Here is a 27316-nt window from a genome sequence, read left to right on the forward strand (position 1 = left end):
CATATAAGCATAATAAAAAGAAGAGGATAGCGTTACCTGAGAATTGACATCCAAAATGAAAGCCTACAACGTATTAGTGTAAAAATAAAACAAACAAAAAAACAGAAATGTTGATTTTTTATTTTATTTTTTTTTTTTAAAGTGAACAAAAATTTCTAAACTAATTATATACAACAGATGGACTAAGGAAGAATTGTCCCGTCACATAAGCTTATTTACAAGTAATGGAACAAGGATTTGTATTATTTTTCACATTGGGGTTGTGGATCCTGGCAATCCGATGCATTTGTTATGAAACATTTTTTTGAAAAAAATGTCTTCTCCAACAAAAAGAAGAAAAGTCATGGAGTATTTTTGGTCAAAAAGCAGTCATGGATTGTGAAAACGACGCCATTTTTTTCGTACTTTTCTTTTCGTAAATGCTCTTTGAAGTAGAACCTTGTATTCTGAAACGACGCCATTTCACTGGGAACAGCGCCGGGTCTTCTTCCCCAAACTAGAACCAAAATACAATTCTCTCAAGGTCGCCAAAAATGGCGGCCACCAAGCACAAAGCTCCAGTGCGGAGCTCGGAGAAAATGAACTCAAGGGTTTGGCTCTTTTCTCTTCTACTCACTCTGCAATACGGAGCTCAGCCCCTGATCTCCAAACGCTGCACCAGGTACTTCAACGCCTTGATCCTTCAAATTTGTATAAGAAAATCATCAATTATAGAGCATATTGTCTGAAATTTGAATGTATTTTATGTGATTGGTACTTACAGAAGAGAAGTGATTGTAACGTCGTCTGTTCTGACATGCGAGATAGCCAAGGTTGTATGTGCCCTAATTTTCATGGCAAGAGACGGTAGCTTGAAGAAAGTGTACAAAGAGTGGACTTTGGTTGGTGCCTTAACTGCTTCGGGCCTTCCCGCTGCCATTTATGCACTGCAAAATAGTTTGCTTCAGATTTCTTACAAGAACCTTGATTCACTTACCTTCTCAATGCTCAACCAGACTAAAATTATTTTTACTGCTCTCTTTACATATTTGATACTGAGGTATGAGGCTACAACACATTGTAACTCTGAATATGCTTAATGAATCAACTAGTTTTGATAATTTTTTTAAGAGTACTGATGCATCTGACAGTACCTATTAGAGTGATTTTATTGTGGTATGAGGCTACAGTACCATTGCAATTCTGAATACACTTGATGAACAAATTAATTAAGACAAAATTTTGAGAGTTCTGAGGCATCTGACTGTACCCATTAGACTGATTTTGGGTGCAATCTGTCATGTGTAGGCAGAAGCAATCAATCCAACAAATTGGGGCTCTCTTCTTGTTGATTCTGGCAGCTATTCTTTTAAGTTTTGGTGAAGGCTCCAAAAAAGGGTCTAGTGCTAGCAATTCTGACCAAATATTGTTTAATGGGATTATTCCCGTCATGGTTGCCTCTGTACTCTCAGGTTTGGCATCCACTTTGTGTCAATGGGCATCCCAGGTTAGCAAAACATTTCAGTTTCTGTGTATTGAACTTTGAAGGACTATGTTGTAGTCTGTTTGTTTGGTTCGCCGATCATTTTGGCCTCCTTTTATATTACAGGTTAAGAAACACTCATCATATTTGATGACTGTAGAGATGTCTATTGTGGGAAGTTTATGCTTGTTGGCTAGTACCTTTAAGTCTCCAGATGGAGAAGCTATTGCAAAGCATGGCCTTTTTTATGGATGGACTCCAATGACTTGGGTAATGATCATCATGCTATTGACATTTTCCAATAGTTTTTGCATATTGGTTTGACTCCTTTGGAGTTTCTTTAATTGCTTAGTAGCTCCCATTCCATACTCAACAAAACCACCACAGCCATTGTTTAGTTTGGAAGCCATTGTTTAGTTTGGAAGGTAGACAACACAATCTAGTTCATATTAAGTAAATTATTATTTGTCTTCAGCTCATGGTTTACATCTAAAGGAAAACATTTTGGAAGGTCATGCTGCTCCTTTCTGGTCCGCTGTCATTTAGATATCCATCAGCACAGCTTCTATTTCCCATTTTCTTTCTTTCTTTCTTGGGTGTTGTCTTTTTCCTATTTTATTTGCTTTCTTTATTTGCGTGCATCTGCTTGTAACAAAGCAACTGCATGGTCTTTTCAAAACACAATTCTTGAGTCTGCTTGAAAACACTACTTACTGATCTTATCATATGATTATATTGGTGGGCGACAATTGTCAGATGTTAAGCAAAATGGTGCATGCTGGGGTTTACTTTTCTATTGTATTTGAAACACCCCACTTCGCCAAGATAAGAAGATATACAATTTTGATAAATATTGTAAAGAATTGTATTTTGGATGGTGATTGATATATATATATATATATATATATATTTTTTTTTTTTTGTAAATTATACTTGGCAAAGGAAAAAAATGTAATTTCTTCTCCGTTTACTATGTGTTGCATGGGTTATGGTGTGCCTTTACAAATAGTTTCTTTTGGTTTTTTGTCCTTGTTCCAGATCCCAGTCATGTCCAATGCCCTTGGTGGAATTCTTGTTGGTCTAGTCACAAGCTATGCCGGCGGCGTTAAAAAGGCAAGTTAACAACTAAGGATAAAAAGAGCAGTTATTATCAGATGGCTTCAAGTTCACTATAAGCTTTGTTTGATATTTTGTTGCAAGACAGGCTGAAAGCGAAGAAAAAATAAATCCTAAATGGCGTATTGATTTACTCCTATGCTTGACCGCTTGAATGAACATGTACTTTAAGAAAAAAATAGCCAGGTTACCTTATCTGCTTTATTTGTTGAACATGTAAAGGCAGTTGAATCTGATCCTGTTAGTGCTTAAGTTTCATGCTAACGTTCATTGATAATTGTTTTAAAATCTGACAAAATATACAGATCAATCTATCCTTTGGCATACACTTGTGTTGTTGACTGATCATTTTGTTCACCATGGCTGGGAAGATAACTTGTTTCCATCTTCACATGAATTTCTTATACATTTTTTGTTCTTGCAAGGCCAATTCAGTTCTAAATATACTTACTGCAGAAGCTTTTTCTACAATGGTTGCAGGGGTTCGTCATTGTTTCTGCACTTCTTGTTACGGCTTTGTTGCAGTTCATTTTTGAAGGGAAACCACCTTCATTGTATTGTCTCGTAGCTCTTCCTCTTGTGGTTAGCAGCATTTCGATATACCAGAAGTATCCATACCGAGTTAAAAGGAAAGAACTGTAAATCCTATCCCAACATCGGCGGAGTTGTTTTAGCCCTTATCACTAAGGGCTTTAAATGGTTGGACTTATTTGGACTGGTAGATGCCAAGATGGCAGAGAGTTATGGAAATTTATTAGATTTTTCCTCCTAGTTAAGGAATGCAATTGCGCATTGTATGTGGCTTAAACATTTGAATGGGGTCTCTAATTTTGTGAAAGACCTCTTTGACCTGCCTCACAATCATTGATATGAAGGTAATTGTAATTGTTTCTTGTTGTAATAGTACAATTGACACATGAAGATATTTTGGATGACAATTATCATTGCAAGATTCTGCTTCTGTGGAGTATGTACCTGGATATGGAATAGAATTAGAACAAAATGAAACTTCAGATTAGAACGAAGTGTCCCCACAATGCCCACGACCATATAACAATTCAGACTGCCGCTGTTTTTGCTTCTTGACATAGTAGTGAAGGGTCCATCGAGTTGTGTTTAAGGCCATTAAGGTTAGTCTAAGCGGCGAGGTAGGGTGGCGGTAATGTGTTAAGTTATTAGGTTTTGATTTTATCCAATCCAATACAATAAAAAAAAAAAAAAGGAGTTGTGTCCGTCCAAGGTGTCATATTAAAAATTCCTAGACGGTAACATCGTGAGTTATCGTAAGAAGGAAGAAAGAGTAGTACGGTCATTCATGTGACAATGAAGTCCGCAATGATAATAAAATACGCCGGACATAAGTGCCAATTTACCGGATTCCCATCACCACCATTATCTCCACCAACACTACCACAACTACCTCCTAACACCTAATGCTTACCCATTGCCCATCCTAACTGTAGCCAAATATATGTATTTTTTATTCATTTATTTGTCAAAGTTAGGAAGGACAAAAAGGGGAACTCACACACAGGTGCTATGGAAGCTTGAATCGATGACCACTTGGGAGCACACTAAAGACCTAGGTCAATCCAACTAACACTCTATTGATAACCTAACCGTAGCATTTCTCCAAAGAAGAAATGAAGAATTTTTGTATTTAATTGAAGAATAAAATTCGTATTTCGGATTTAGTTTTAGGGCCGATCACCAAATTAGGCCCGGCCCAGTGCCGTGGTCATCAAGAGAAATGGCAACCGAGTGAGGAAGTGAAGAATTGACACAAGGGCAGGGCAGCGCCATCTCCACTCTCCTCTCAAAATCAATCCAAAAAACTCTCCAAAATCACAGAGAAGGGAACCAAGAAGACAGAAAACAAAATCAGTCATGGGAAGTAGATTGGGGAGGAGGGTAATTCACTTCGCAAACCTTCCCATCAAGCTCTTAATGCCCACCAACTTCACCAACATCAGAGAAATCGCTCTCAAAACCATCCCATCAGCTTCCAAGGTCGAAATCAAGCGCGTCCTCGAATCCCTCTACGGCTTCCAGGTCGAAAAGGTCCGTACGCTCAACATGGAGGGCAAGAAGAAGAAGCGTGGTGGCCTATTGTTCGCCAGACCCAATTACAAGAAGGCCTACGTCACGCTCAAGAACCCGCTCTCGCTTTCTCAGGACCTCTACCCGATTGGAGTCGTCGAGCAGGAGAGGAAACAGATGAGCAAGCAATCCAAGTCCAGCGTCGTCGAAGAAGGTGAAACTGAGAAGCATTGGCTTTACGGGAAGGACAAGGAGGAACCTCGGAGGGTTAAGAACGACAAGGGTTCTGCTGTTTTCGGCGACGGTGTGGCCAAATTTCCCTGGAGCACCATGAGGTTTCGCTAGGCAGGTTTGAAGACTTTTGGAACTGGGTTTATGTTTTTTTGTTGGGATTTTGAAATTTATGATATTTGAAGTTTGGTGAAAACTTGTGGCCATGTTTGAAGACTTTTCAATAGGACTGGAGCATTTAGCTTTCAATTAGCAGAATAGTATAATATTTATGGTTATTATCTTTTATTTTACCAATAATTGTGCAAGCTCATATGTGATTAGTACTAGTGAAGTTTGAAATTGTTGAGGATAGAAGCATATTGGAAACTTGCATTGAGTATTTTTCCTATCTCCTCTAATAGGATTATTATGACATGTGACATGCACGAATTTTTTGTTTTTGTTTGATTGATAATCAATGTAACCAGAAAAAATGATCAAGTACTCCTCCAAAAGTTTAGCATAAAAGTTGTTTGTCCTCTAATTATATTCGACTGAAGAAACTTGTTGCTGCTTGAGCATCTCGTGTGACCTATTGTTGAAAGCTTGTAGGCTTGTAGTTGTAGCAAATGATGTAGTCTGCCAGACGTTCTATAGGCGGCAGAATTATTTTAGAGAAAATTAATGTGTAAGAATAGGAAAACTACAGACATTTTTTACTTTTTATTTATTTTTGTGTATACATTATGGATAGGCAAGCAATAACAAACTATCAACTATCCCTAAGACAGTTGATATGGTGTTCTTAAAGGCTTAACTCTCATATGGTGTGGGGTGTCTTGGCTTCCTAGATTAATGTAATTCAGGACATGGATGACCTTCGTCTGGAGGGGGTTCTTCTGCCAGCTGGGTTGGGTCTTTGTTGGCCTTCTCCAGTTTCATTGCCCTCACCTTTTGCATGGAAAGAGTTCTTAATTTTTCTCCATCCCAAACTCCAACCCGACACATTCTTTTGCTTGCTGCCTATCCTTTCATACTCTTGCTGCAGCTCAGAGTAGTCACTCTGCAGCTCTGCCATCTTTATCTTTACATTCTCAAGTTCTGCTTTTAGATTCTTAATCTCTGCATCTGTTGATGAGTGGTTCCCTTCCTGTTCAGAGTTATTGCCACTTTGTGATTCCTTCTCTTGCATCGACGTCCTCATCTTTACTTGTTCTGAGAAAAGCACCTGCACATGTTTCATATTCTCATCCTCTAGTGAGAAATGCCAATTTTGACAGAACACATACTGGTTGGCACTCAGATTAAGGGGTCCATGTCTGATAAATGAAATGGTCTTCAAATGCTCAGTTAATTGTGTATGCCTTTGTGAGGATTTTACATCTGTTTAAGTTAAGGGTCTATCTTCTATTAATTGTGTTTCCCTTTTGAGAGGAATGTCTTTGTGAAATCCATTTTTCAGAAGCATTATGGTTTCTGAAATTTTTTGGTGTCATAAAAAGGGGGAGCAAGGGCATAAGTGTTATTTGAAGGTCAGGGAACAGTTAAGTAATGATTAATACGTTTTTGTAACAATTAATATACAGCAGTCCAAATTGGCACTATACAAGATTAAAGTGATTGAGTTCTTGTAAGAGTCTGATTGACTTTTATAATTATATGTTGTTTTCTACCAATTTTGTATGATGCTGGTGGAATGCTAATTTGCTAGAAAACTCTTAGTATGAATTCTCCAGTCGCTAAGTGATTTTTTTTCCAAAGTGTAGATGAACTTTTGTAAGACGATATGTGGTTCTAGCATGTTTGGTGGGAGATTGAAATTATTTCCTTCCAATTTCTAGCAATTATTCATACCTGAGACCTGCCCTGCCCTGCCGCATCTCACATCTTTATCACTTAACCCAAAGCCTAAGGGCAAGTTATAGGCTTTTATTCTGTCTATGTTGCAGAAATTATCTCACAGCGTTTTATTTGGTTAGTGCCTAGGTGGTTGAAGTTATGTGACAATGCCTGCCATTTAGCACATATCTGAGTGAAATGAGGTTAGATGCCACTGTGATCTCCATTGTCGTTTAGCCCCTTAGGTTGCTCTTGCATATTTTGTCTGTAGCAATTGCATTTTTTCTAGTGGTTTTTACTAAAAAGACCGTAAGAGGCCCATAAATGTCTCTGAGTTAATTTTTAATTTTGTTACTTTTTGGGGGTTGGAGGACTAATGGATTACTCCGTGTGTTTGTAGTATGAATTCAATGTGCGTAAAAAATACTGCTACACAACAAAAAAGGGGCCATGTGATCTAGGTGGTTGAAGTTATGTGACAATGCCTGCCATTTAGCACATATCTGAGTGAAATGAGGTTAGATTCCACTGTGATCTCCATTGTAGTTTAGCCCCTCAGGTTGCTCTTGCATACTTTGTCTGTAGCAATTGCATTTTTTAGTGATTTTTACTAAAAAGACTGTAACAGGGCCATAAATGTCTTTCAGTTAATTTTCTTTTTTGTTTCTTTTGAGGGGTTGGGGGACTAGGGATTACTCCGCGTTGGATGAATTTGGCTATGTGTTTGTAGTATGAATTCAATGTGCATAAAAAATACTGCTACACAACAACAAAAAGGGGGCTTATTACAGTCTGTAGTAATTTCCTTTTTTATTCTCATTGATTTTCTTCTTCTCAAAAGCCTCTCTATTAGTGTCCTTGTGATGCTGCGTATAAATTATAAATACCTTAGCTTGTGGTTGGTAGAGGTTCTTGGGTTGCATTTCTTTTTCCTGTTATTACATATAAACTTTAAGTATCTTTATAATTTAATTCAAATGCAAGCCACTAAATATGTCTTGATAAAAGACCTAGATTCCTTAAGGATATAACTGATATCTTAAAATTTTTAACTAATTTTCAGCAGGGACCAATGATACAAAATTTATGTTTTAACCTCTTTTGTGATTCTTAAATGTTACCTGGACAATAGTTCTCATAGGCAGTCGATCATTTTGTGCAGCGTGCATGCATGCGTCAAGCGATAGTTTATCACAGTTCATTATTGTACATAGCTTTCTCCGGTCATGCTCAGGTAGTGAAGGATGTGTCTGAAAAAAAGGGTTAGATTTTAGGTTATAAATTGCTTTAGGTGTAAACTAGAGAAACAGGTGAAAAAGTAACCTTGAGGTAGGTATCAATGGCTCTGTAGAGACCATCATCACACGTCCGTGCATTTTCTGGCAGTAATTCAGCCAATATTTGAAACTTGGTTATGGAGAGGTTTGGGTCTTCGGCAATCTCTGCTAGGTAGTTGTCTAACAGCTTACTAACATTGATTCTAGCAGTCTTCTGTTGCTGTCCTTGCTGCTCATGCATCAAGAAATATTCCACAATCCTTTGCACGACTTCAGTGTCGTGCATTGTGCATTGTGCATTCTTCAGGTGAACTGTACTACACATTATGAAAATTAACAAGAACAAGAGTGTTGGTTATCAATTGACTTCTTTGAAGGATTCTATTGTAATTATGTTGTTGAATCTGACTAAATAAATAATGTAGAATACTCACTTAACTAGTTTCCCTGGATCTGCATTATTGCAACTAGGAATCAACAGATCATTCACATTGGCATCTTCTAACGTCATCCCCACTCTCTTTTCAAGCTCTGAAATCAAAGCTGGTGATGCAGAGTACAGCATGGCCATCTTTAACATCCTCAATAAGAACTTACATGAAATAGCTTCATTTTGAGGAGGAAGTACGCTCACTAGGCTTTCAATAATTGCTTTTTGCTCCTTGCTGTGTACGTAACCCCCTTCCTCTTTACTCCTACTCAATATACTGAACTGGAGGTCATTTTTTCCGAACCCGTATCCTCTTAGTCCTTCAAACTCTGCATTCATGCCTGGCAACCATCTCTCTGCATAGTGCATGATACATTTACCTACAACTTCTGGTCTTGTACTCTTTGCCTTTATTGCTGTTATAATCCTCATGAAATGATCTATTCGAAAGGTAGCCACTTCATTAAACCACCAGCCTTCTTGACAGTCTGTATCTCCGACAATGTTTACTTTAGAAGTCTTCCAAGCAATTGAGTCACAGCACCTTCTGACAATTTGAAGATTTTCAGCCCATGGAGATAGAGTTTCACAAGATTTAAGTACAGTAATGGTGTCTTTCCACGAAGAAAGGACTACAAATGTGAGAAAAGCTTCAGTCTTAGAAATGAGATTTCCATCTTGAAGATCTTCTGTCATTTCTAGAAATTCTGAGGCGCATCTTAGTGGTGCTATGTTGATAGGGTTCAAGTCCATTGGAAGACCATAACAAAATTTTAAAATGATTTCGAAGGTTTCCGATCCACCTGGGAAGCTTTCAAGCTTGAGGTCATAGCCAAAATTTGAAATTGAAGGCTGAAATTCCAATCGACCAATGTAGCCACATTTTGATATCAAGGGATACTGTAAAAAGAAATAGAAATGAAACAGGAACCAATTGAGTACTTTGTATACGTGAGTTTTCCCCTGGTTGCATATTATTATTTAGTTCCTATGAAATGTACTGTACAAAATTGAATTCATAAGACAAAGTTCATGCTGTGGCATTCAAGCTAGTGTGCAAGTATGTCAATAATTTGTATGAAGTCCAAATGTAGGAAGTGATGCAGTCACCTATCATTGCTTTATAATTGTTGGGTTTGTGTGTTCTCTTTGTAGATAATTTACTTTTATAAAGTATATGGCATGCATTATGTATGCGCAAAATAGGAAGGCATAAACATTATGATTAAAATAAAAAATTGGTTGATTCAATTTAAGCACCGAGTATTGTGTAGCATGTACTGTTAAGATTGACTTTAACCTTGATTGGCACATAAGTTATAGGAATTGATACTAGGAAAGAGTTATGGCTGTCCCATGGTCAAGCAGAAAGGGAGAAAGAGAACACTCTAGTTGCTTCACTTGAAAATGTGCTTTTCAACGGTTAGTTTTGCTTTGATGTAGAAGAGGAAAATAAATGGCTCTGATATTATGAAACCACACAAAGATATTTTCAACAGAGGAGAAAGAAAGGGAGGGTTCCTAAGTACTCTGTTATTTCAGTGTACCTTGATGACAGGACGTACTGGTTAATTCACTGGAAAATTCTTGCATGTGGTGTATGTATCTGTTCTGAATTATAATACATGGATCAAATAACAGTTCCTTTTGGGAAAAACATCATCTTGAATGTAACCTAGCATCTCTATTAGAATAACTATGATCATAAATTGAAGGCATGTGATGAACTTAATATTTCTGGTTGTTTATGTTTTTTTGTACTGGAATTGTGTATTATGTAAGAAGTTTGGTTTTGCTTGCAATTTTCTCTAAACTTCTTGTATGCAAAGTTTTTATGAGCTCTTTTAGGTATCAACTTATTGAGTATGTTTGTCTTGCTCCGTAGTTACCTTGTGAACGATAAAGGTGACATCTTGAACTTGAATTGTTAGGTCTGTTGGGACATGAGAAGTGATAAACCTGCATGAATTCACCAAAATAAAGAGTGAGAGGGATGAGAAACAGTTGAATAGGATATGGAGGTGCACAAATCTGTTGTTATTGAATGTTCTGCAAAAGAAATAATATTTTAGCCTAGATTTTCTCTAGGAGCAGTATAGTATAGATCTTTAATGATAAAACTGGGTTTCTTGCCAATTCTATGATGCAATTGTAGTTGTACCAGGATTGTTCTTTCTTTTCGAAGCTATTTGCTATGGTGATGTGTTTGGAAGGAATTACGATGCTTTGTCTTTGAGTGCCCTCGTAAACGCTCTCAGGAGTTTGTGGTAGAGTTTGAGACTTCTTCATGGTGACTTGACTCCTTCGCTGGATATGTTTTTGAGTGACACTTCATTTGGATGAATAACATGATATAAGAACTGGGATGTGATCTGAATAAATGCATGAGAAGTGAGTCTGTGGTTGTGATCAATGTCCTCTTAAGAGGGTTGGTGGAGTGCCCTCTAACTGTTGCATCATCTGATTGTGACACGAGACTAATTTGGTGAATGTGTTATGAAAGAGACATGGAATGTGGGCTCTCTTATTCTTAGAGGTCAGTTATCGGCCATGTAAGTATGGAAGCAACCAACAGGTGGTTGTGTGGTTATAAATATAGACAATCTCTTACATAATTTTGTGTATCTCTTGGAAAGAATAATTAAGTATGAGTTGATTTAACATCTAGTCTACTAATGTTGCATGTGGATGACACTTCTCTAGAACAATGCGAAAGAAGTTGGATTAATATTTCCTCGATGGAATTTTAACCCACACAAATCAACACAATCTATGTAACACCTCCTCAGAAAAATTCCCAAACCAAATACGCGTGTCCACAAAAGCATTGCCCTTTTCTATAGCTATCCTTATTGTAAATGGTTATGACAGATTTAGTTGAATGTATTGCTATCCTTATGGATTTCAAGACGAGATCTTTTTTCTTTTTGGTGAATAGCGATGGTCTAAACTATAAAGGGGATGAAGTTTTCACATGCTATCAAGGTGTCATGGGAGTTTGAAACTGAGATCACCAGTATGCAAATTAAGGTCATTTTTCGTCGGGCTAAGATTCGTTGCCCATCTTTTTATTTTTAGTTTTTGGTATTAGGTGACGAGATTTTGAATAATGCAATAACTGTGTTGAAGAAATTTTGAATAAAATTTTCTTTCTTTTTAAGTGTAATGTGATTTTTGACAGGTATCCCTTGTATGTTTTTGTGGTTGAGGTTCTACTTGTGCATGTGCTCCTAACTTGTCGTGCATGCATGATGTGTAGCGACACATCCATGCGCATGTTGGTGTAAAATACACATGACCTTTCTTTGAGCTCAAGAATTGAAGGTTTGGAAAGAGAACCTTGGCATATGCTTAATTAATGTTTTGTCCCGTGGAAAAATGTCCGGAATCTCACTTTTGCCCTGTGAACGTTACTTTGATTCAACTCGCCCCTTAAACTGAAGTTTCATATTTTACTTTACCTCAACTTGTGAAGTTTGTCAAATTTTTCGTCTAAGGTGGTGATGTGACTTATGTATTATTATTATTATTTTGTTATGTGACTTATGTATTATTATTATTATTTTGTTATATGTAAGCCACGGATAGATTAGATTCAAATTTGATTTCTTTTTAAAAATTGAAAAGACATAAAGGCTAACATTGGTTTTCATTCTAAGAAATGTTTTTCCGGCTTTTTGCCTATGACTTCTCTATGAAATAATGTAACAAAAATTCGTTGACGGCTTGTTAAAGTAATGGAGGCGACCTCATCTGTAATACCTGCTAGCCTCCCACATCCTCCGATTCTTACACTTTCTCCCACCATCTACGAGTCCTTGGTGTCTCAGAACCTCCTTCCCCCCCCTAAGGATTCGATGGAAAAAGGAAGGATGAGAGAGAGAGAAAATTAATAAGAAATTAAAAGAGGGAGGGGGGACTCGTTTTTTTATGGGTGGATTTTTAACTGCAACGATCACACGAGTTTCATTTCAGCCCTCAAAAAAATATTCAAACAAAAATTTAGAGGGAGGATCCCCATAAAACATTCTTGAGTGCGTATATAACTACTATAATTTCGTATCAATTTAAGATGTAGAACTGTAGTTTTAAGGGTGTCTTACACATAAATTGTTATGATTTAGCCACCCACATATACAATACTAGCTCTGTATCCTACATGTACAAATACATGAGGGCATGTGAAGTTGATTGTGGAATGCTTGAACCATTTTCCTACTATACTCAATAACTTTTTCAAAGTGCGATTTGACAAATATGTTTAATTTTAATTTGGTGTTAGTCTCATTCAGTTTTCACTTTATTTAAGAAAATCTCGACAATTGTAAATTTATATTAAAAAAATAAAACAAAAGGTAATGCCAGACACGGCCGAAATTTCAAAAAAAGAGGAGGGGCAAATTCGGGCACCAAACCAAATATCAAAGATCTGACTTTTGTTGGTCTTCGTCGTGGTTGGCGGTTTCTCCTCGGCACCCTATATAAAACGCTGAACTCAAAAACACGAAAAAGGAAAAACGAAGAAGAGAAAGAAAAAAAAAGCGTTAAGTCATTTTCCTCTTTGCTCTTATGAGATTCAGATCCAAACATCCACAAAAGAAGGAAACGTGGGAGGGAGCTGAACAATCTTGAAAATGGCGACGGTGTCTCCTCTGGCTAAATACAAGCTGGTCTTCCTGGGCGATCAGTCCGTCGGAAAAACCAGCATCATCACCCGCTTCATGTACGACAAATTCGATACCACCTATCAGGTCTTTTTCCATCCCCTTTATAATTTCATTCTATTTGGGTGAGTTCTTGTTCCGATCGCCCAATTTTAATTTCTTTTGTGTGATTTTGGGTATATTGGATTTGCAGGCTACGATTGGGATTGATTTTCTGTCGAAAACGATGTACCTTGAAGATCGGACAGTTCGTTTGCAGCTTTGGTAAGGATGCATCCAGGTTCCTTGTGATTTATGGTTGCTTAAGTAAATGGTTTTGTAGTGAATTAGGATGAAGGTTTTAATGACAATATACATATATGTGTGGGTGTGGGTGGGTGGGTGTCAATTTGTTTGAGGTTGATCCAATTGTTTGTTGTTTAAAGTGAGTCGGCGGTTGCATCGGATCCATATGGATCACAAAAATGATTTGTTTCTTTCTATTCTGAAATTATCTTGAGGAGCAATTTGGATAAATTTATTAGAGTTGGGGGGAAGGTGGCAAGTTTTCTAAGTTTTTCTTACACTAAGCTTGCATGGGGCTGAAATCTTGATTATGACAATGGTTAAGATCTTCATTGTGGTGCATCTATGGTCAAAAAGTGAATGGCAACTCTGCTTGAAAGAATAGAGCTCCCCATTAGTAAACCAATTTGTGCATTTTTTATTTATACAAAGTTCGGCAGAAAAAGGTGTGTGTTCTGCTTCATGGTTCTTTTGATGACCATTTGGTAGATCAAACTTTAGGGCTTGTTACTGCTACACACTTGTTGATTTGTGAGTTCATGTTTGTGTACATGATGTATATATTTCTTTAGTTTGCTATTTATCTTTTTTTTTCCCTCCTGAAACATGGCTTTTTAACTTTACAGGGATACTGCAGGGCAAGAAAGATTTAGGAGTCTCATTCCAAGCTACATCAGGGATTCCTCTGTTGCAGTGATTGTTTATGATGTAGCTAGTGAGTTTTGATCAAGAGAAGTTGGGCCTTTTAGAATCATTTTGTAAATTCAAAAGTTTCCTTTTTCAATATGAAATTCATTTTCTAATTGAAAACTAGAAAACTCTTGTCATTATTCATCCCTTTTTTAGTAAGCACTAAACAGTTTTGTTCCGATGACAGGAAAAAGAAATGGATGGTTGGAAATTAAATAGACAGAAAACCATTTCTTTCCTTCTGCTTCTGTATGCATGGGTGCACATCCGTGTACATTTGCTCTCTTGTCTCATTACATTGCCCTTACAACATGAAATTTTCATTTATATTTATGCAACCCTTAATCTCTACTCCTTGTACAGACATTTTGTGTTCCAAATTCCTGACTGAATTGTTGCATGCAGATAGACAGTCATTTCTGAACACTAATAAGTGGATAGAGGAAGTACGAACAGAACGAGGAACTGATGTCATTATCGTGCTTGTGGGGAACAAAACTGATCTGGTTGATAAAAGGTGAGGAATGCACCAAACTAATACCCCCCTCCTCTTCATTGTGCAAACAAAAATGTAGTACTTGTGCTGATTAATAATTTCAGTTTCTGTCCATCTTAGTGCACTTTGACATATGTATCTCCTTTGGTTCTATATAGACCCAAAACCTCATCAAACATGCATGAGATAAGTTTTTTCTTCTGTAAGTGAACCTTTACCATTCATAGTGAAGACACTAAGAAATGCAGGACACCTTTGGTCGTGGTTTCTGTAATACAATAAAATTCCTGTTTTATTACCATGCAATTTATCCGGGATATATATATATCTACACACACACAAAATCCTTTTATTTTCTGGACGTCCGGATTTAGTTAAACTGCGGTTCAAGTGCAACGTCTTGAATACATGCATCCCATGAGCAACGTCTTGAATACATGCATTTGCAACATCTTCATTTCTTCCAACAATTTCTGCTGTATTTTATTACCTTTTCTGAACTTCTTGATTCAGCCCTCATTGCAAGCATAAGAAACAATGCAGAGAAAATATTCCATTGTAATGCATTTCCTTTACTTTTTGTTTCACCATCATGGAAATCAGTGCACTGGAATTCATGAATAGAAGTATGGTTAGTGATTTGTTGAGTTTATTCAGTTAATTAAAGTTAAACTAGACACAATAGTTCATTTATTCTCATTATCAATTTTGAAAGTGTTGTGACCTTGTGGTTTTGTTGATTAAACAGGCAAGTCTCTATAGAGGAAGGGGATTCCAAATCTCGTGAATTTGGAGTCATGTTCATTGAAACTAGTGCAAAAGCAGGATTTAATATCAAGGTAAAATAAATAAACTTAAGATGAAATTTAACTGTGTGATGGGCATTGTACGGAAAATCTACATAAATATATATATATATATAGTTTATTTTTGGTATATTTCCTACTAGGACTTTTTCTACCAAGTACAGGTACATGATATCTATGCAAGTGTTTCTTGGTTTGTTTTGGTTTGGTTGCTCACGTTTTTCATATGACTACTATGTTTGCAAAATTGCAGCCTTTATTCCGCAAGATTGCTGCTGCATTACCAGGGATGGAAGCCCTTTCTTCAACAAAACAGGAAGACATGGTCGATGTAAACCTGAAGCCGACGACTAATTCATCCCACACAGAGCAGCAAGGAGGGTGTGCATGCTAGGTGGCCGGCTATTCATTATTCAAAGGAAAAAGAGAAAGCAATTAGCATAATCCAAATTCAGCCAACACAGTGATCTATATTAGTATAAGCTATATTTTGACGGCAATGTGAAGCGACATAGATCTAATGCTTTCTGTTCCATTATGTAATCGTACAATTTTCAGTGTTCATAGGAAACTAAAGGTAGCAACTCTTGTGTTCTAACCTACTAGAAATTAAATGACAGCTTGGATTTTTCTTACATTTCCATGACCATATTTATCCCCTTAGAACATGCAAAATGTTCCCCAAATGATTTCAAACAGATACTGATAGATACAGAAAGGAAATGGTTGATGGTTAACAGAGCCATGCGCTAACAAACAGAATTCTATTTTCCCCCCCTCCCCCCTCCTCCTCCTCTTTTATCTCTGACGGAACCGTGGATAGGTACAAATCCTAAATCAAGAAGAGAGAAATTGCTGTTTGCAGGTAGTAGCTCGGACCAAGTGTTTCAAAATGACAAAATATATAACATGAACGTCCATTTATGGTTCTTGTACGAATCATTTGGGCGGCGAACTTGCAGTACGTTAGCTTTGACTTCGGATATTGATTATCTGAGAGACCCTTCATCTTCATCATGACTATGATCTGGGAGTGCACTATGGTTCCTGCAAAAGCGAAACCAACGAAAGAGAAAACTTGAACCTTTTTACTTTCAAATCAAACATAATCAAGGGAAGAAGTGAACAGAAAAGAGTTGTGTATCTTTATGGTTCTTTGGGGAGCAAAGTGAGCAATCACACAAAGCCCCACTTTGAAGGCGCCTCATATTAAATATTAATTTATATTAATATGTTGTTATAGCTTAATAATGATATTAATTTTATAACATTAATATTCACTTTTTATTTATCTTTCAATACAAAATAAGAAAAAGGGGTTCTTAGATATAGGTTCAAAACGATTAACTGTCATTGGATTTAGTCCACGCATTTTTGGTTTTAGATGTAGGTCCTTTGACTTTTATTACTCTCTTTATTGTGTCGATTTTATCATTTGAGGTACATAAGGCAAACATTGAAAAACTAAATTTACTGGATTATTTACTTGTAATTAAATTTCAAATTTCAAATTTGGAATTCTTTCATTGATAATATTTACCTAATATATGGGTAAAATACAAATTAATCAATTGAAGTAAAGGCCCACATATTATACTAATCAATTAGGCAAGCATTCACATTAAATTATGTACCTAACATAGGTAAATAGTGTTCTTATTAGCAACGAAAAAAACTTAGTGATAAATCGTGTTACCTATAAGTCATGAACATAAATTAGAATACTACCTATAAGTTAGGAACATAAATTAGAAGACTACCTATAAGTCAGATACAAAAATAGACAAATAAAATTGTATGTTACCTATAAAAAAATGTACATAAAATACTATTATTCATTGTCTAAAATATGAAAAAACAAATATATACCTATGCAATAGGCAATATGACAATATACCTATACCATAGGATAATTTATCTATAAAAGTATATACTATACCTTTACCATAGGGTGAACAAAAATAAAAATAATGGCATATAAATTCTCATCTTATCATTTTAGACAATAGGGATATAATAGAAACAAAAAAATTTAAATACAAATCAGTTAAATACAAAAGTTTGAATCAATATGTCAAAGATGAAATGTAATCTACATGGCAAACTAGTCAAAGGACTTGTATCAATAAACAATAATTCGAGGACTAGACCCAATTGTTGGTTGGATTTTTGGACCTCTATCAACTTTTCTATAAGAAAAACTGGACTCCATAATAAATATTATTTTATTGATGTGAGTTTATTATATTGGTATCTATTACTTTGGCTTCTCCTATATTAATAGAATAAAATTAATGTTGAATTTCCTATTCCTATTTAATATTGATTTTCATGTTGAGACCTCCATCATACAACTTTGTATGCAATTTTTTTTTTTTTTTTTTCCAACCGCATGTATCTTCTTTTTCTTTTTCTTTTTTTTTCAAGTTTCACCCTTCAACCACTCAACTCTCTTGTTGCATTACTAAAGTCCGGTTTTTACTTTTTGTAACCTTGACATTGTTGTGTTAATAAAGTTATCTGTCCTTGATTAAAAAATAATAATAAAAAATAAAAAATAAACCACTCAACTCTCTCTCTCAAATTCTCAGATTTTTTTAAAACTATATTTTGTATATATTTTTAATTGATTATTGATAATTAGCAATTTGATGATACAAGACTTTGATTATTTTTTATAATTGTTCGTGAAAGACTTTATTTTAGGAGGCCCTCTTGTTATTTTGGCACAGGGCCCCTAAAATCTCAAAGTCGCCATTGCTGGTTGCTTGCATGCACAATTCTTCCATTTTATTGTGTTTGTTTAATATAAAGCAAAAGGCAGAAAATGGTTAAACATTCAAAAACTCAAAAATACCTTTGATTAATGAAAACACTAATTTGATCAATTATAAAATAAATTCTACATAAGTAATTATATGAAGAAAGTTACTCCCACTCTATCCACATAAGTAAAAACCCAAACTCAATACTTGAGAACAGAAAGTACGGTTTTTTATTTATTTATAATTTTTTTCATGTCTTCTCTCTTGCTCAAATTGTTTAAGATTTATAACCAATTTTCAAGTTTTATTCCAAACAAGTTTTTAAATCTTAAAAATTAATTTTAAAACTCCTTATTTTTAAGAATAATAATAACTTTTGAGTTCCCCACTTTAGGATACCAAACGCCATCTTACTTTTCATTTTTTCTGTCATTGCCCTTGTTTGTTTTTAGAAATTGGGACAAAGCTGCCATATTAAATTTTTGCCTTTGTTCTTTGTTCTTCGCTAGTGGTGGTGGGAATGGTAGGTTCGAGTACCGAGTGGTAATGGGAGTGGGAATGGTTGAACTAGTATTAGTGATGGGGTTGGACTTGAAATGACCATATTACCCCTAAAATGACCAACACTGCTATCGAAAGTGGGGTGAAGTGACTACAACAACCAGTTTTCGAAATCAAAGATATTTTTGTTTTTACTTTCAAGAAATCCAAAGATTTTTCTTTCAGAAACCCATTAATGTACTTTTATCGGTTTGAACACTAAACAAGATGGGAGATTATCCAAATTAAAAAGTCTGCTATCAGCTTTCAATAGCTGCAAACCACATAGCATTATTACAACAACACAAGCTAATTACCCATATACAGAATACACCAGAAAATGCCAAATATTTACATTACAAAGAAGGTTAATTCAGAAGCAGCCCTCAAGACACAACAGCAACTAATTCATTTGAAGCATGAATGAGGTGGCAGCGAATTAGACATGAATGAAACCATCGGCACTCTGCCGAACTCTCAATGTCAGATATATCAAAACCAATGTCCCCAAACTTGACCTGGAAAACAGAAATTGATGATTGTCATTCATAGAAAAACGATCGAGAAGAAAAGGAAAACCAAATTTCCTGGGTTTACAACATATATTACGACCATAAATGTAGGCATATCAGTATCTGTACATGCAGTTTCAACAAAAGCATCATGACCCTTAAAAATGAAGCACACCTTTCTTTAACCATTGGAATTCATATTTACTTGTTTTGGAACAAAAATAAACCAATTGCCATTTGTGGAACGGGTGATCTAGTTTCCAGACCACAAAGCACAATTTGTACACTTGTAGTAAAGCAGTAGAATAACCAAACACATTAAAAATATCAAACAAGAATGCCAAGTTCTGTCGACATGACTCAACCAAACTTAAAAATACATGGAATGACTAAATCTTGTTACAAAGTACTAATATCCTCCAGCGTCAAATACGAAGATGAAGCATTAGACTAAAATGAACATCATCTCAACTACTGGAGATGTATCATGTGATTACCATACTTTATGCATGTCTTCCTTTGCAACCTACCTCTTTTCCATAACTTTCTGCAGTTTCCCATTCTAGTTCACATCTAATGTCCTGATGTTTTGCTCCTTTTTTTCGTTCTGTGGTAAGTAACCTACTTAGTACCAAGCCAAAGAAAAGGTGACAGCCAACACAAAGCTGAACGCAAAAGATTATGAACCAAAGGAAAGAATAGAACCTGACCGAAAAAAGAAACAAGTTAAAGAAGCTCTGCTATTCCACTTAAATAGCAAGCACCAAATGATGCAAAGAGGGAAAACTTTCCACTACTCTTCTTACCGCCTCTTCACGCAGGCAACAGGCCAATTCCAAACCACATCACTATTAGAGCTAGAACACCCAACTACTGTCATGCAAAAGATGAAGGTCCATAAGTCCAGGTATAGGACAGTAGACAAAAGAAGGGCCACAGAATCTGTTGGTGCCTTACACAGAGAGCACCAATTAGCAAGCACTTGACCCAGAAGAATCAGATTTTCTGTAGCTAAAATTTTGGGTAAATCGGGAACCTGGTTCTGGTATTCTGGATTTTATTGCATGCTGCACAACAATCCCACTGTAATATACTGTCTCTAATTTAATTGGTTGACCATGAATTTTACTAGCAATTTCCACACCATCCTACTGATACTGACTACCCATATCTCTCAGATTCATCCGAAAAACTGCAATCGTGTTTTGTCCCTACATCCCATCTTTTGCAAATTTTTTGAAATATGAAGACAACATCAAAAGCAGACACACTGCACAAAAACAGGAGGTAAAAAAACAACACAGTATATTGACTCTTTCAACCAAATATTGACCAGTAATCTTCACCATACCGTCATGGCTTCACTCACAAAACTTTATCTTCCTCTATTTCTAGCAATTCTCCTGCTCACTGAATTATAAATGGCACAGGTTAAGCTTTACATTTTTAGTGGTAAGCATCCTGTTTCTGATGCCAAACTTTTTCATAATTGGCTGCCATGTAGTCCCTTTCGGCTTTCTAGGCACCAAACTTGGTAGAAAGAACTAGAGACACTGAACAGGTTATGCAGAATTGCCAAATGAAGGACATGAAGTTTTGACAGTGTACGTAGTTGGTGATGTAATCATGTTCAGGGGCTGAGCCACCTTCAGGCCAAAGGTGAATACTTTGGCTTCTCTTTTCAGTAATTGATTTTCCAAAGAAACCAATAACTAGTCAAATAGGTTTAAATTAATTTTAAGATTAATCTAAACATGACACTTAGAAAGGATTAAAACCCAGTATGTTGAATCTTGATACTTAGTGACTGTATAAGATGACTCTACGAGACCTGAGATTAATTGTTGGTGAATCATTAGAGTCTTAAGTTATGTCATGATAAGATTTAGTAGTTTAGATTAATTGTTGCTGCATTATGATACTTAGTGACTGCACACTACACCCTATGTGAAGAATGAAGACCTGAACATTAAGCATGATACTTAGAATGGAATCTGAGCACTCAACAAACTATTTTTATTTGAAATATTTGAAAACTTTAATATTCACATCAATTAAACCCTATGACAAAAAGCCACCATTCTCCATCCTACTGTTGTTCATGACAGTTACAAAGTGTCAGATCAAATCAAGTACTAACTTGAGACTATAACGATTTCTACTGAAAGTGTGTCAATGTAAAACATTAAAGTTTAGAATTCACATCAATCCAACTAAAACATTATATGTCATTGTTCCTCATCCCATTGTTGGTAATCACAGTTTGTCTGATCAAGTCAATTTCTTGTTTAAAAAGTCTCATGACATAAAATCCATAGTATTTTGGAAGAAAGATTTCACAATTGTTTAAAAAAATTATATTAGTAGCAGCTTGTTTATTTTACTACTTACAAGATTGAAAACAGGAAAACGACTTTTCTGGAATCAAATGAGGCAGTGCGTTTGCATCTTCTCCACCGGTTGTTTGGTGTTTCATGAAATTTCTCAGGCACTGGGTTATCTGTTGAAAATATGAGAATCAAATCAACTTCTCATTCACTGTGTAGAAAAGTGTAAAAATATTAGTGAGAGAGACTTCTGTGGACAAGTCATCCATCTCTTAGATAAAAGTGACAGAGCCTCAAAGTAATGCTTCTAGAAAAATTTCTTATATTTATGCAATACGCATCTTAAGCAGAAAACCCCGGAAGATTCAACATATTGTCATCTTAGAGAAGATAAATAATAAATAAAAGGAAAACATAGAATCCAGATTTTTTCTTTCTTTTTTTCTGGTCAGACCTTCTAGGTTTTCTATCTTAAAGTTCAGGTCAAATGCTTTTTAAAGGTAGAAGAATGCCGTTGAAACAGAGAATGAGAATAGTTTAAAGTTCACTCAGGATTGAACTTGTTACTGAGTCATTATGGCTCCAGTTGGGCTAAAATAAGTCCCAAATCTCTTTAACAGGCATCCCACAAGGTAAATGGAAACTCAGTACAAGAATCTGTATGTCATGACTTATCACCAGGATTATCATTATATTCTTTTTGGTTGCAAAGTTGTACAGAAGATAATGACTCAAACAACATAATAATTTAGAAACAAACAGAACAAATCTTACACACCTCTTGAAGTGCCATGGTTGAATAGAAGATGCATAAGTTTCCCACCTACTTTTAGGCTTGCCTGTCTGCGAAACACCCTCTGAAAGTGTTGTAACCCACTGATATTAAAATTAGAAATAGCAGAAAACAGAAAATGTCGAAAGTGATGGAAATTAATGTATGAAAAGAAATTTTTGGAACATCTCTAGTTTGCAGTTTATTCTAGATAAATAAAGGATAAACCATTAAAAGATGACCACTTGTAACTTACAGTGAGTAAACCCTCACGTTTAAAACTTTCGATAGCTTCCTCTTCAGATTCTGGTGCTTGAATACATCCCTTCTCAAGATCTATCTCAATGATGCATGGGGGATGAGAATCTGCCATGTTTGCTTGTGAATCAATGCCGTTCTGGCAACTCGACTGAGCATCCATGCACATCTGACTTTTAGATGAATTATAAACTTTTAAAAAGTTCAAATAGCCAAATACTGAAGCACATCGTAAACTGTTGCCTTCTTCGGGCAACATTGAAATGCTATAGACATCTGGGGCCTGCACAACAGAAGACTTCAAAATGCTGTGAACTTGAAACAGAGAAGTCTTACTTGAAACCACATCACTGATGTTTTGTTAACTTTACTTAAACAGACTCCTTGACTCAACGATAACCAAAATGGGTCTACAGTAGGAGCCAATAGTAATAACTGAAAGAGTAATGGAGAATCCATAAATAAATAAAAATGTCTTTATTAATGTATCCAGGTGAGTTAAGTCAAAAGGTCCTATCCAGGTGTAAGATGAAAACGTCAATTCGTCATACACATAGATATGTATCCCCTTTTGTTGAATAAATGAAAGCCAGACCGAGTTCAATGTCAAATTGTACACATGTTTTCGATTTCTAATGTAAATTATTAGACAAAGTCATACAGCAGTAGGTGTATTTATGCGCACAAAATATATGCATATGTAGAAAACTTATAAGGAGGCCTTCAATGTGGTCTAATAATCCAAATCATCCATTCGTTAAAACCCTAATCAAGGAACACCTTACAAAAAACAAAAATAAAATAAAATAATAATAACCAAACCAGGAACCATTAAGTCATCTAATTATGATCAAACAAATAGACACCCAATGTGTTCCAGATAAACACTGAACATGATAGTCAAATGGTCAAACTTTTACTGGTTACTAATTTTTTCCATGGATGCTCCCTAATTAATGATCCAAAATTTAGATGGTTCAGATCATTGGACCACATTCAGGGATGGACCCAACGATGCTATCCTGTGTACTTCTTAGAAAACGGGATCCCACTAGAAAGGACTAGTGTATATAGGTGTGAAATTATGTATATATTCCGTGTTTAAGCATTAAATTTGCAATCAAAACAGCAGAACTTCCACACACACAAAAAAGCCTAAAATTATTCCAGCACAATATTAAATATTGGAAGGTGGAAACTTACATGTGAGCTGTGAAAGGGACATTTCAGCTTTGCTGGAAATGGAGCCTTCTCTAAAAGAAGAGGCAAAATATCTGGAATGAAATGCCATTATAAATATTGAAGGAGCTAACAGAGCTTACATGAACTAATTATCTACAATTATCTTTTTTTCTTTAGCACAGGGGGGAGAGAGAGAGAGAGAGAGAGAGAGAGAGAGATACCAAGAGAGCAATGCTGGTCGACTTCATCAATAGTTTGCTTTAGCAATTTAAAATTTGAACAGCTAACAGGTATGCTGCAACTTTGATCCACACTTCCCTGGATGTAAGGTTTTCCCGGCCAGTAATGTATGTGTTAGATTCATGCATGCATAAAACTGTAACTCAAAATAAAATTTAACATTTAACATATGGTATTGATTGGAACTGCAAACTGGAACAAGACCACTTCTATATGATGAATGCAAGCATTTAACTTCAAAATAATATAGCTAGGAGACTTTTTCCTGAATTATTGATTGGTTAGGTACCTAAAAATAATATAAGACAATCTTAATACTAAAGAAAGACGACATTGACTTGCAATTTCAAGCTCAACAAAAAAATTTAGGAAAGCAGTAAGCAACCTTTGATTAGAAAGGGGTATCAACGCCATGAGTTGTAAAGACTACTCTAGTTCTACTAACATTTCTTTTCTCCTTCATTGAAAATAAAACGACTTACTAAATGAAGTGAAGAAAATACAATAGCATTATCCATCAGTCCACCAACAGTATAATAAAAGTCTCTATCAACCAGCTAGCTGTCTTGACCAAGAAAGAAAGCTCAACATAAAAATCTCCACCAATCCGCATGAAGAAAGAAGAAGGGTTAAGGGGACATCTCTAAACCCATTCGATACCGATGCCTACAACGAAGCCCATCAGAAAATCAGAGTTGTAATGCAGTTTCAACGAAACCCACTTCATTTCGGAGCCAATCAGCCTTGAATTGAACCATTGTTAGTAAACTGAGAGTCAATGAGCTAGTATTCATGAACCCAACAGATAACAGATTCTGCTGGGTGATGAAAAATTAGAAAGGCTTAGAATTATGCGCTTGATTTTGTAGTGCATCTAAAATTCTAGCGAGATTGTTAGTTGAAAAGACCAATTTTTTACCGCCTTCGAAGTTAAATTTCTTAGTAAGAAAAAAAAACGTACAGTTTGAAGTTGAACCTAGAAGCAAGTCGAATTGGACAGGAAGAGCATATGTAGTGAGCAAAACTTCAAATTCAAGAGTCTGTAAACTCAAAGACAGTGTAAGCTTCGCAATGCAGAAGAGAAATGAGATTATTCATTTGGAAAATAGAAGATAAAGTGAAGGGATTTTACCTCGTCGGAGGCATTTACAGCCATTGCAGAGAGATTGTGTTCCAGAGAGAAGTTAAACACTTTCACAATTTCACACAGAGAGAGAAGTTAACGTTACAACTTACATCGTATGAAGGAGCGCTTTTTTCTCTTTTTTCTTTTTCAGCTACTACTCCTTGACATAAAGTCTTGATATCTTGAATTCCTGTAGTTTAAAAGATTTGTGGCCACTCATCATTGCATGTAAATTTAACGATTCATTCACTTTTGCACTCCTTTTAAGAAATTTTTTTGAATAATCAGATTAATATCCAACGGTAGGTGACCATAATCTCTTAGACTCTTGTGATCCAAAAAGTCGAAACTCCATAAAAATATTAGCAAATTCTTATTTGTTATCTAATAAATAAAATAGTTAATTACAATTTAATACCCTTTATTACATACTTAAGACATGTTAATTTATTTCTTTTCAATTTTTATAATCACATACTCTAATTCTTTAAATTTATTACAATATGATTCTGCCGTTATGGTTTCCGTCAGATTTCTCAGTTAGTTGCCTAGTAGCGTTAGAGATCTCACATTTTCTTTTTTTAAAATTTTAAATTGATTAAAATATAAATAAAATATTAAAAACCAAAAAAATTAAAAAAACCTCTCTCTCCTCTCCCCCATCGATTTCTTCTCCCCCTCTCCTCTACGCTTCCCCCCATTCCCATGACCACCACCTGCCCCCACCCTAGCCGGCAACTACAAAAAAGAGAAAACAAAAAAATCATCGGCAGAACCCAGACCCCCAGCAACTACAGAAAAGAGAAAGAAAAAAATCATCCATAGAAACCCCCCCACACACCCCCACCCCACCCCCAAACGAATCCAACAACCCAGACCCCATCCCCCCGATTTCCCTTTGTTTGAACTCCAGGCTTGGGTGCCGTTGGTGCTTGTGGATCGTTTGGATGCTGCCATTGGAGCCGATTTTCCTTGGGGCTTCAACCCATATTGTTCGGTTAAGACACCAAACTCGTCCATATCAGAAATTGAGAGAAATGGTCCACAATTGAGCTACAAAAAATCGAATTTTGACAAAAAGAAAAAATGGGTTTGATTGAGCTATGAACAGAGGATTTTGTTGAACAAAGAAATTCAAAATCTGGGTATATCTAATTGATCTATGATCTACACTGTAATTGGAAAAGAAACAAAAAATCAAAAAGTAAAAACAGGGATGAGTGTAGGGGTCTGAATGAGAAATGGGTGTAGGGAACGAAGGTGGGGATGGTGGAAAAGAAGCAGAAGGATGGGGCGGCGGAGATGCTGGGTTTGGGTTGGGGGTTGGTGACGGCTGGGTCGGATTAATGGTGTGGGGTTTTTAATTGTTGTTACATTTTTAATTTTTTATGTTTTTTTATATTTGAGTTAATTATTTTTAACTCCATATTAAATATTTTTAATTAAGCAAATTAACAGAATTGAAATATGGGATTAAATTTGTTAATATTGTAATTACGGTGATGAAATTAAGAAAATTAAAATTACGGTGATCAAATTTAATTTTGAGATAAATTTTAGTGACTAAAAATATAATTAACCCTTTTATCATATGTAAAACCAAAAAAAAAAAAGATTAGCCGCATGTGAAGCTTAAAAGTGGGGACAAGGTTTGATGGCATGGCACGGACATTCAGACAAAAAGTTAATCACAGGTAGGACTAGAGGGAGTCACGGGCTCATTTTAACTATTTCAGTGGTCCCACCCCACCCTGCTCCCCTCCTTTGAGGCGGTGACATTGTGACTGCGACGTGGTACGGCGCTGAAGTCTAAAATAGGAGAGAGTATTGGGTAGGATAAATTGTTGTGTAGGGCTGTTGCATAGAGCAGTGGGACCCGCCCTCATTTGAGTGTGCTGGTACCAAATGTTTTGTGATTATGTGGTTTTGCTCTGCTCCTGGGAATTAATGATCATCTTCGACATACAATCATGTTTGGATGTGGTTTTCGAAATTATGGGACTTCCTTTTGCTTGGTTGTTTCAACTTTCATGAATGGCGTCAATGCCAACCTGTATTTTCTTTTTATTATTATTATTTTTTTAAGGTACAATTTGTATATCATTTATTTTAATGAATCACGAGCCTGCGTATTTACACGGATTTAGTTTAATATGAACCATCGCAATAATTCAATTATAAAAAGCAAGCCACATCAGCTAATTTAGTTTTAGTGTTAATTTAAAGACACAGAATTATGAAGGAAAGAATAATTTATTGTTGATTGAGAAGTGATG

The 27316-nt window shown here is 35.8% G+C and overlaps 5 protein-coding genes across 14 annotated transcripts; 3 read left to right on the forward strand and 2 right to left on the reverse strand.

Annotated features, from left to right (window-relative positions):
• The first annotated feature begins 245 nt into the window (after positions 1–245).
• On the forward strand, positions 246–3539 carry LOC117632826 (UDP-N-acetylglucosamine transporter ROCK1). Its single transcript, XM_034366419.1, has 6 exons — positions 246–661; positions 764–1039; positions 1288–1486; positions 1589–1732; positions 2501–2575; positions 3059–3539. The coding sequence occupies exons 1-6, from the start codon at positions 534–536 to the stop codon at positions 3218–3220; spliced, it is 984 nt and encodes a 327-aa protein (XP_034222310.1). The 5' UTR covers positions 246–533; the 3' UTR covers positions 3221–3539.
• A 751-nt stretch (positions 3540–4290) lies between these two features.
• LOC117631876 lies at positions 4291–5228 on the forward strand. The gene has a single exon (XM_034365201.1). The coding sequence runs from the start codon at positions 4466–4468 to the stop codon at positions 4961–4963; it is 498 nt and encodes a 165-aa protein (XP_034221092.1). The 5' UTR covers positions 4291–4465; the 3' UTR covers positions 4964–5228.
• Positions 5229–5649: 421 nt separating this feature from the next.
• On the reverse strand, positions 5650–10672 carry LOC117631877 (BTB/POZ domain-containing protein DOT3). The gene is given in 6 exon segments (XM_034365202.1): positions 5650–6059; positions 7792–7920; positions 7994–8248; positions 8378–9277; positions 10267–10336; positions 10539–10672. Coding segments are annotated over 6 exon segments (1848 nt in total). The 5' UTR covers positions 10667–10672; the 3' UTR covers positions 5650–5693.
• A 2191-nt stretch (positions 10673–12863) lies between these two features.
• On the forward strand, positions 12864–15955 carry LOC117631224 (ras-related protein RABH1e). The gene is made up of 6 exons (XM_034364252.1): positions 12864–13128; positions 13235–13305; positions 13953–14041; positions 14422–14533; positions 15261–15351; positions 15572–15955. The coding sequence occupies exons 1-6, from the start codon at positions 13012–13014 to the stop codon at positions 15710–15712; spliced, it is 621 nt and encodes a 206-aa protein (XP_034220143.1). The 5' UTR covers positions 12864–13011; the 3' UTR covers positions 15713–15955.
• A 2904-nt stretch (positions 15956–18859) lies between these two features.
• LOC117632792 lies at positions 18860–25205 on the reverse strand. Of its 10 annotated transcripts, none has more exons than XM_034366362.1 (9): positions 25047–25205; positions 24876–24954; positions 24397–24580; positions 23896–23992; positions 23696–23766; positions 22491–22790; positions 22241–22319; positions 21527–21635; positions 18860–19141 (listed from the first exon to the last, which is right to left on the reverse strand). In XM_034366362.1, the coding sequence occupies exons 3-9, from the start codon at positions 24430–24432 to the stop codon at positions 19063–19065; spliced, it is 771 nt and encodes a 256-aa protein (XP_034222253.1). In that variant the 5' UTR covers positions 24433–24580; positions 24876–24954; positions 25047–25205; the 3' UTR covers positions 18860–19062. The 10 variants fall into 10 exon arrangements, with proteins under 10 accessions (XP_034222253.1, XP_034222261.1, XP_034222258.1 ...); XM_034366369.1 differs by having other exon boundaries at positions 18955–19141; positions 22491–22775; positions 23696–23745; XM_034366366.1 differs by having other exon boundaries at positions 18955–19141; positions 23696–23745.
• Between the last annotated feature and the right edge of the window lie 2111 nt (positions 25206–27316).

Source organism: Prunus dulcis, chromosome 6 (assembly GCF_902201215.1).
Source record: "Prunus dulcis chromosome 6, ALMONDv2, whole genome shotgun sequence".
Classification (NCBI taxonomy): Eukaryota; Viridiplantae; Streptophyta; class Magnoliopsida; order Rosales; family Rosaceae; genus Prunus; species Prunus dulcis.

Bases quoted from the DNA above. Each gene is read 5' to 3' on its own strand.
- LOC117632826 (XM_034366419.1), top strand. From the start codon at position 534: ATGGCGGCCACCAAGCACAAAGCTCCAGTGCGGAGCTCGGAGAAAATG. The intron at 662-763 runs GTACTTCAACGC...TGGTACTTACAG, and splicing joins ATCTCCAAACGCTGCACCAG to AAGAGAAGTGATTGTAACGT. The intron at 1,040-1,287 runs GTATGAGGCTAC...TGTCATGTGTAG, and splicing joins TTTACATATTTGATACTGAG to GCAGAAGCAATCAATCCAAC.
- LOC117631876 (XM_034365201.1), top strand. From the start codon at position 4,466: ATGGGAAGTAGATTGGGGAGGAGGGTAATTCACTTCGCAAACCTTCCC.
- LOC117631224 (XM_034364252.1), top strand. From the start codon at position 13,012: ATGGCGACGGTGTCTCCTCTGGCTAAATACAAGCTGGTCTTCCTGGGC. The intron at 13,129-13,234 runs GTCTTTTTCCAT...TTGGATTTGCAG, and splicing joins AATTCGATACCACCTATCAG to GCTACGATTGGGATTGATTT. The intron at 14,534-15,260 runs GTGAGGAATGCA...TTGATTAAACAG, and splicing joins ACTGATCTGGTTGATAAAAG to GCAAGTCTCTATAGAGGAAG.
- LOC117632792 (XM_034366362.1), bottom strand. From the start codon at position 24,432: ATGGATAATGCTATTGTATTTTCTTCACTTCATTTA. The intron at 22,320-22,490 runs GTAAGTTACAAG...CAACACTTTCAG, and splicing joins AACGTGAGGGTTTACTCACT to AGGGTGTTTCGCAGACAGGC. The intron at 19,142-21,526 runs GTAAGTAGTAAA...TCTGTTTTCCAG, and splicing joins GTTTTCCTGTTTTCAATCTT to GTCAAGTTTGGGGACATTGG.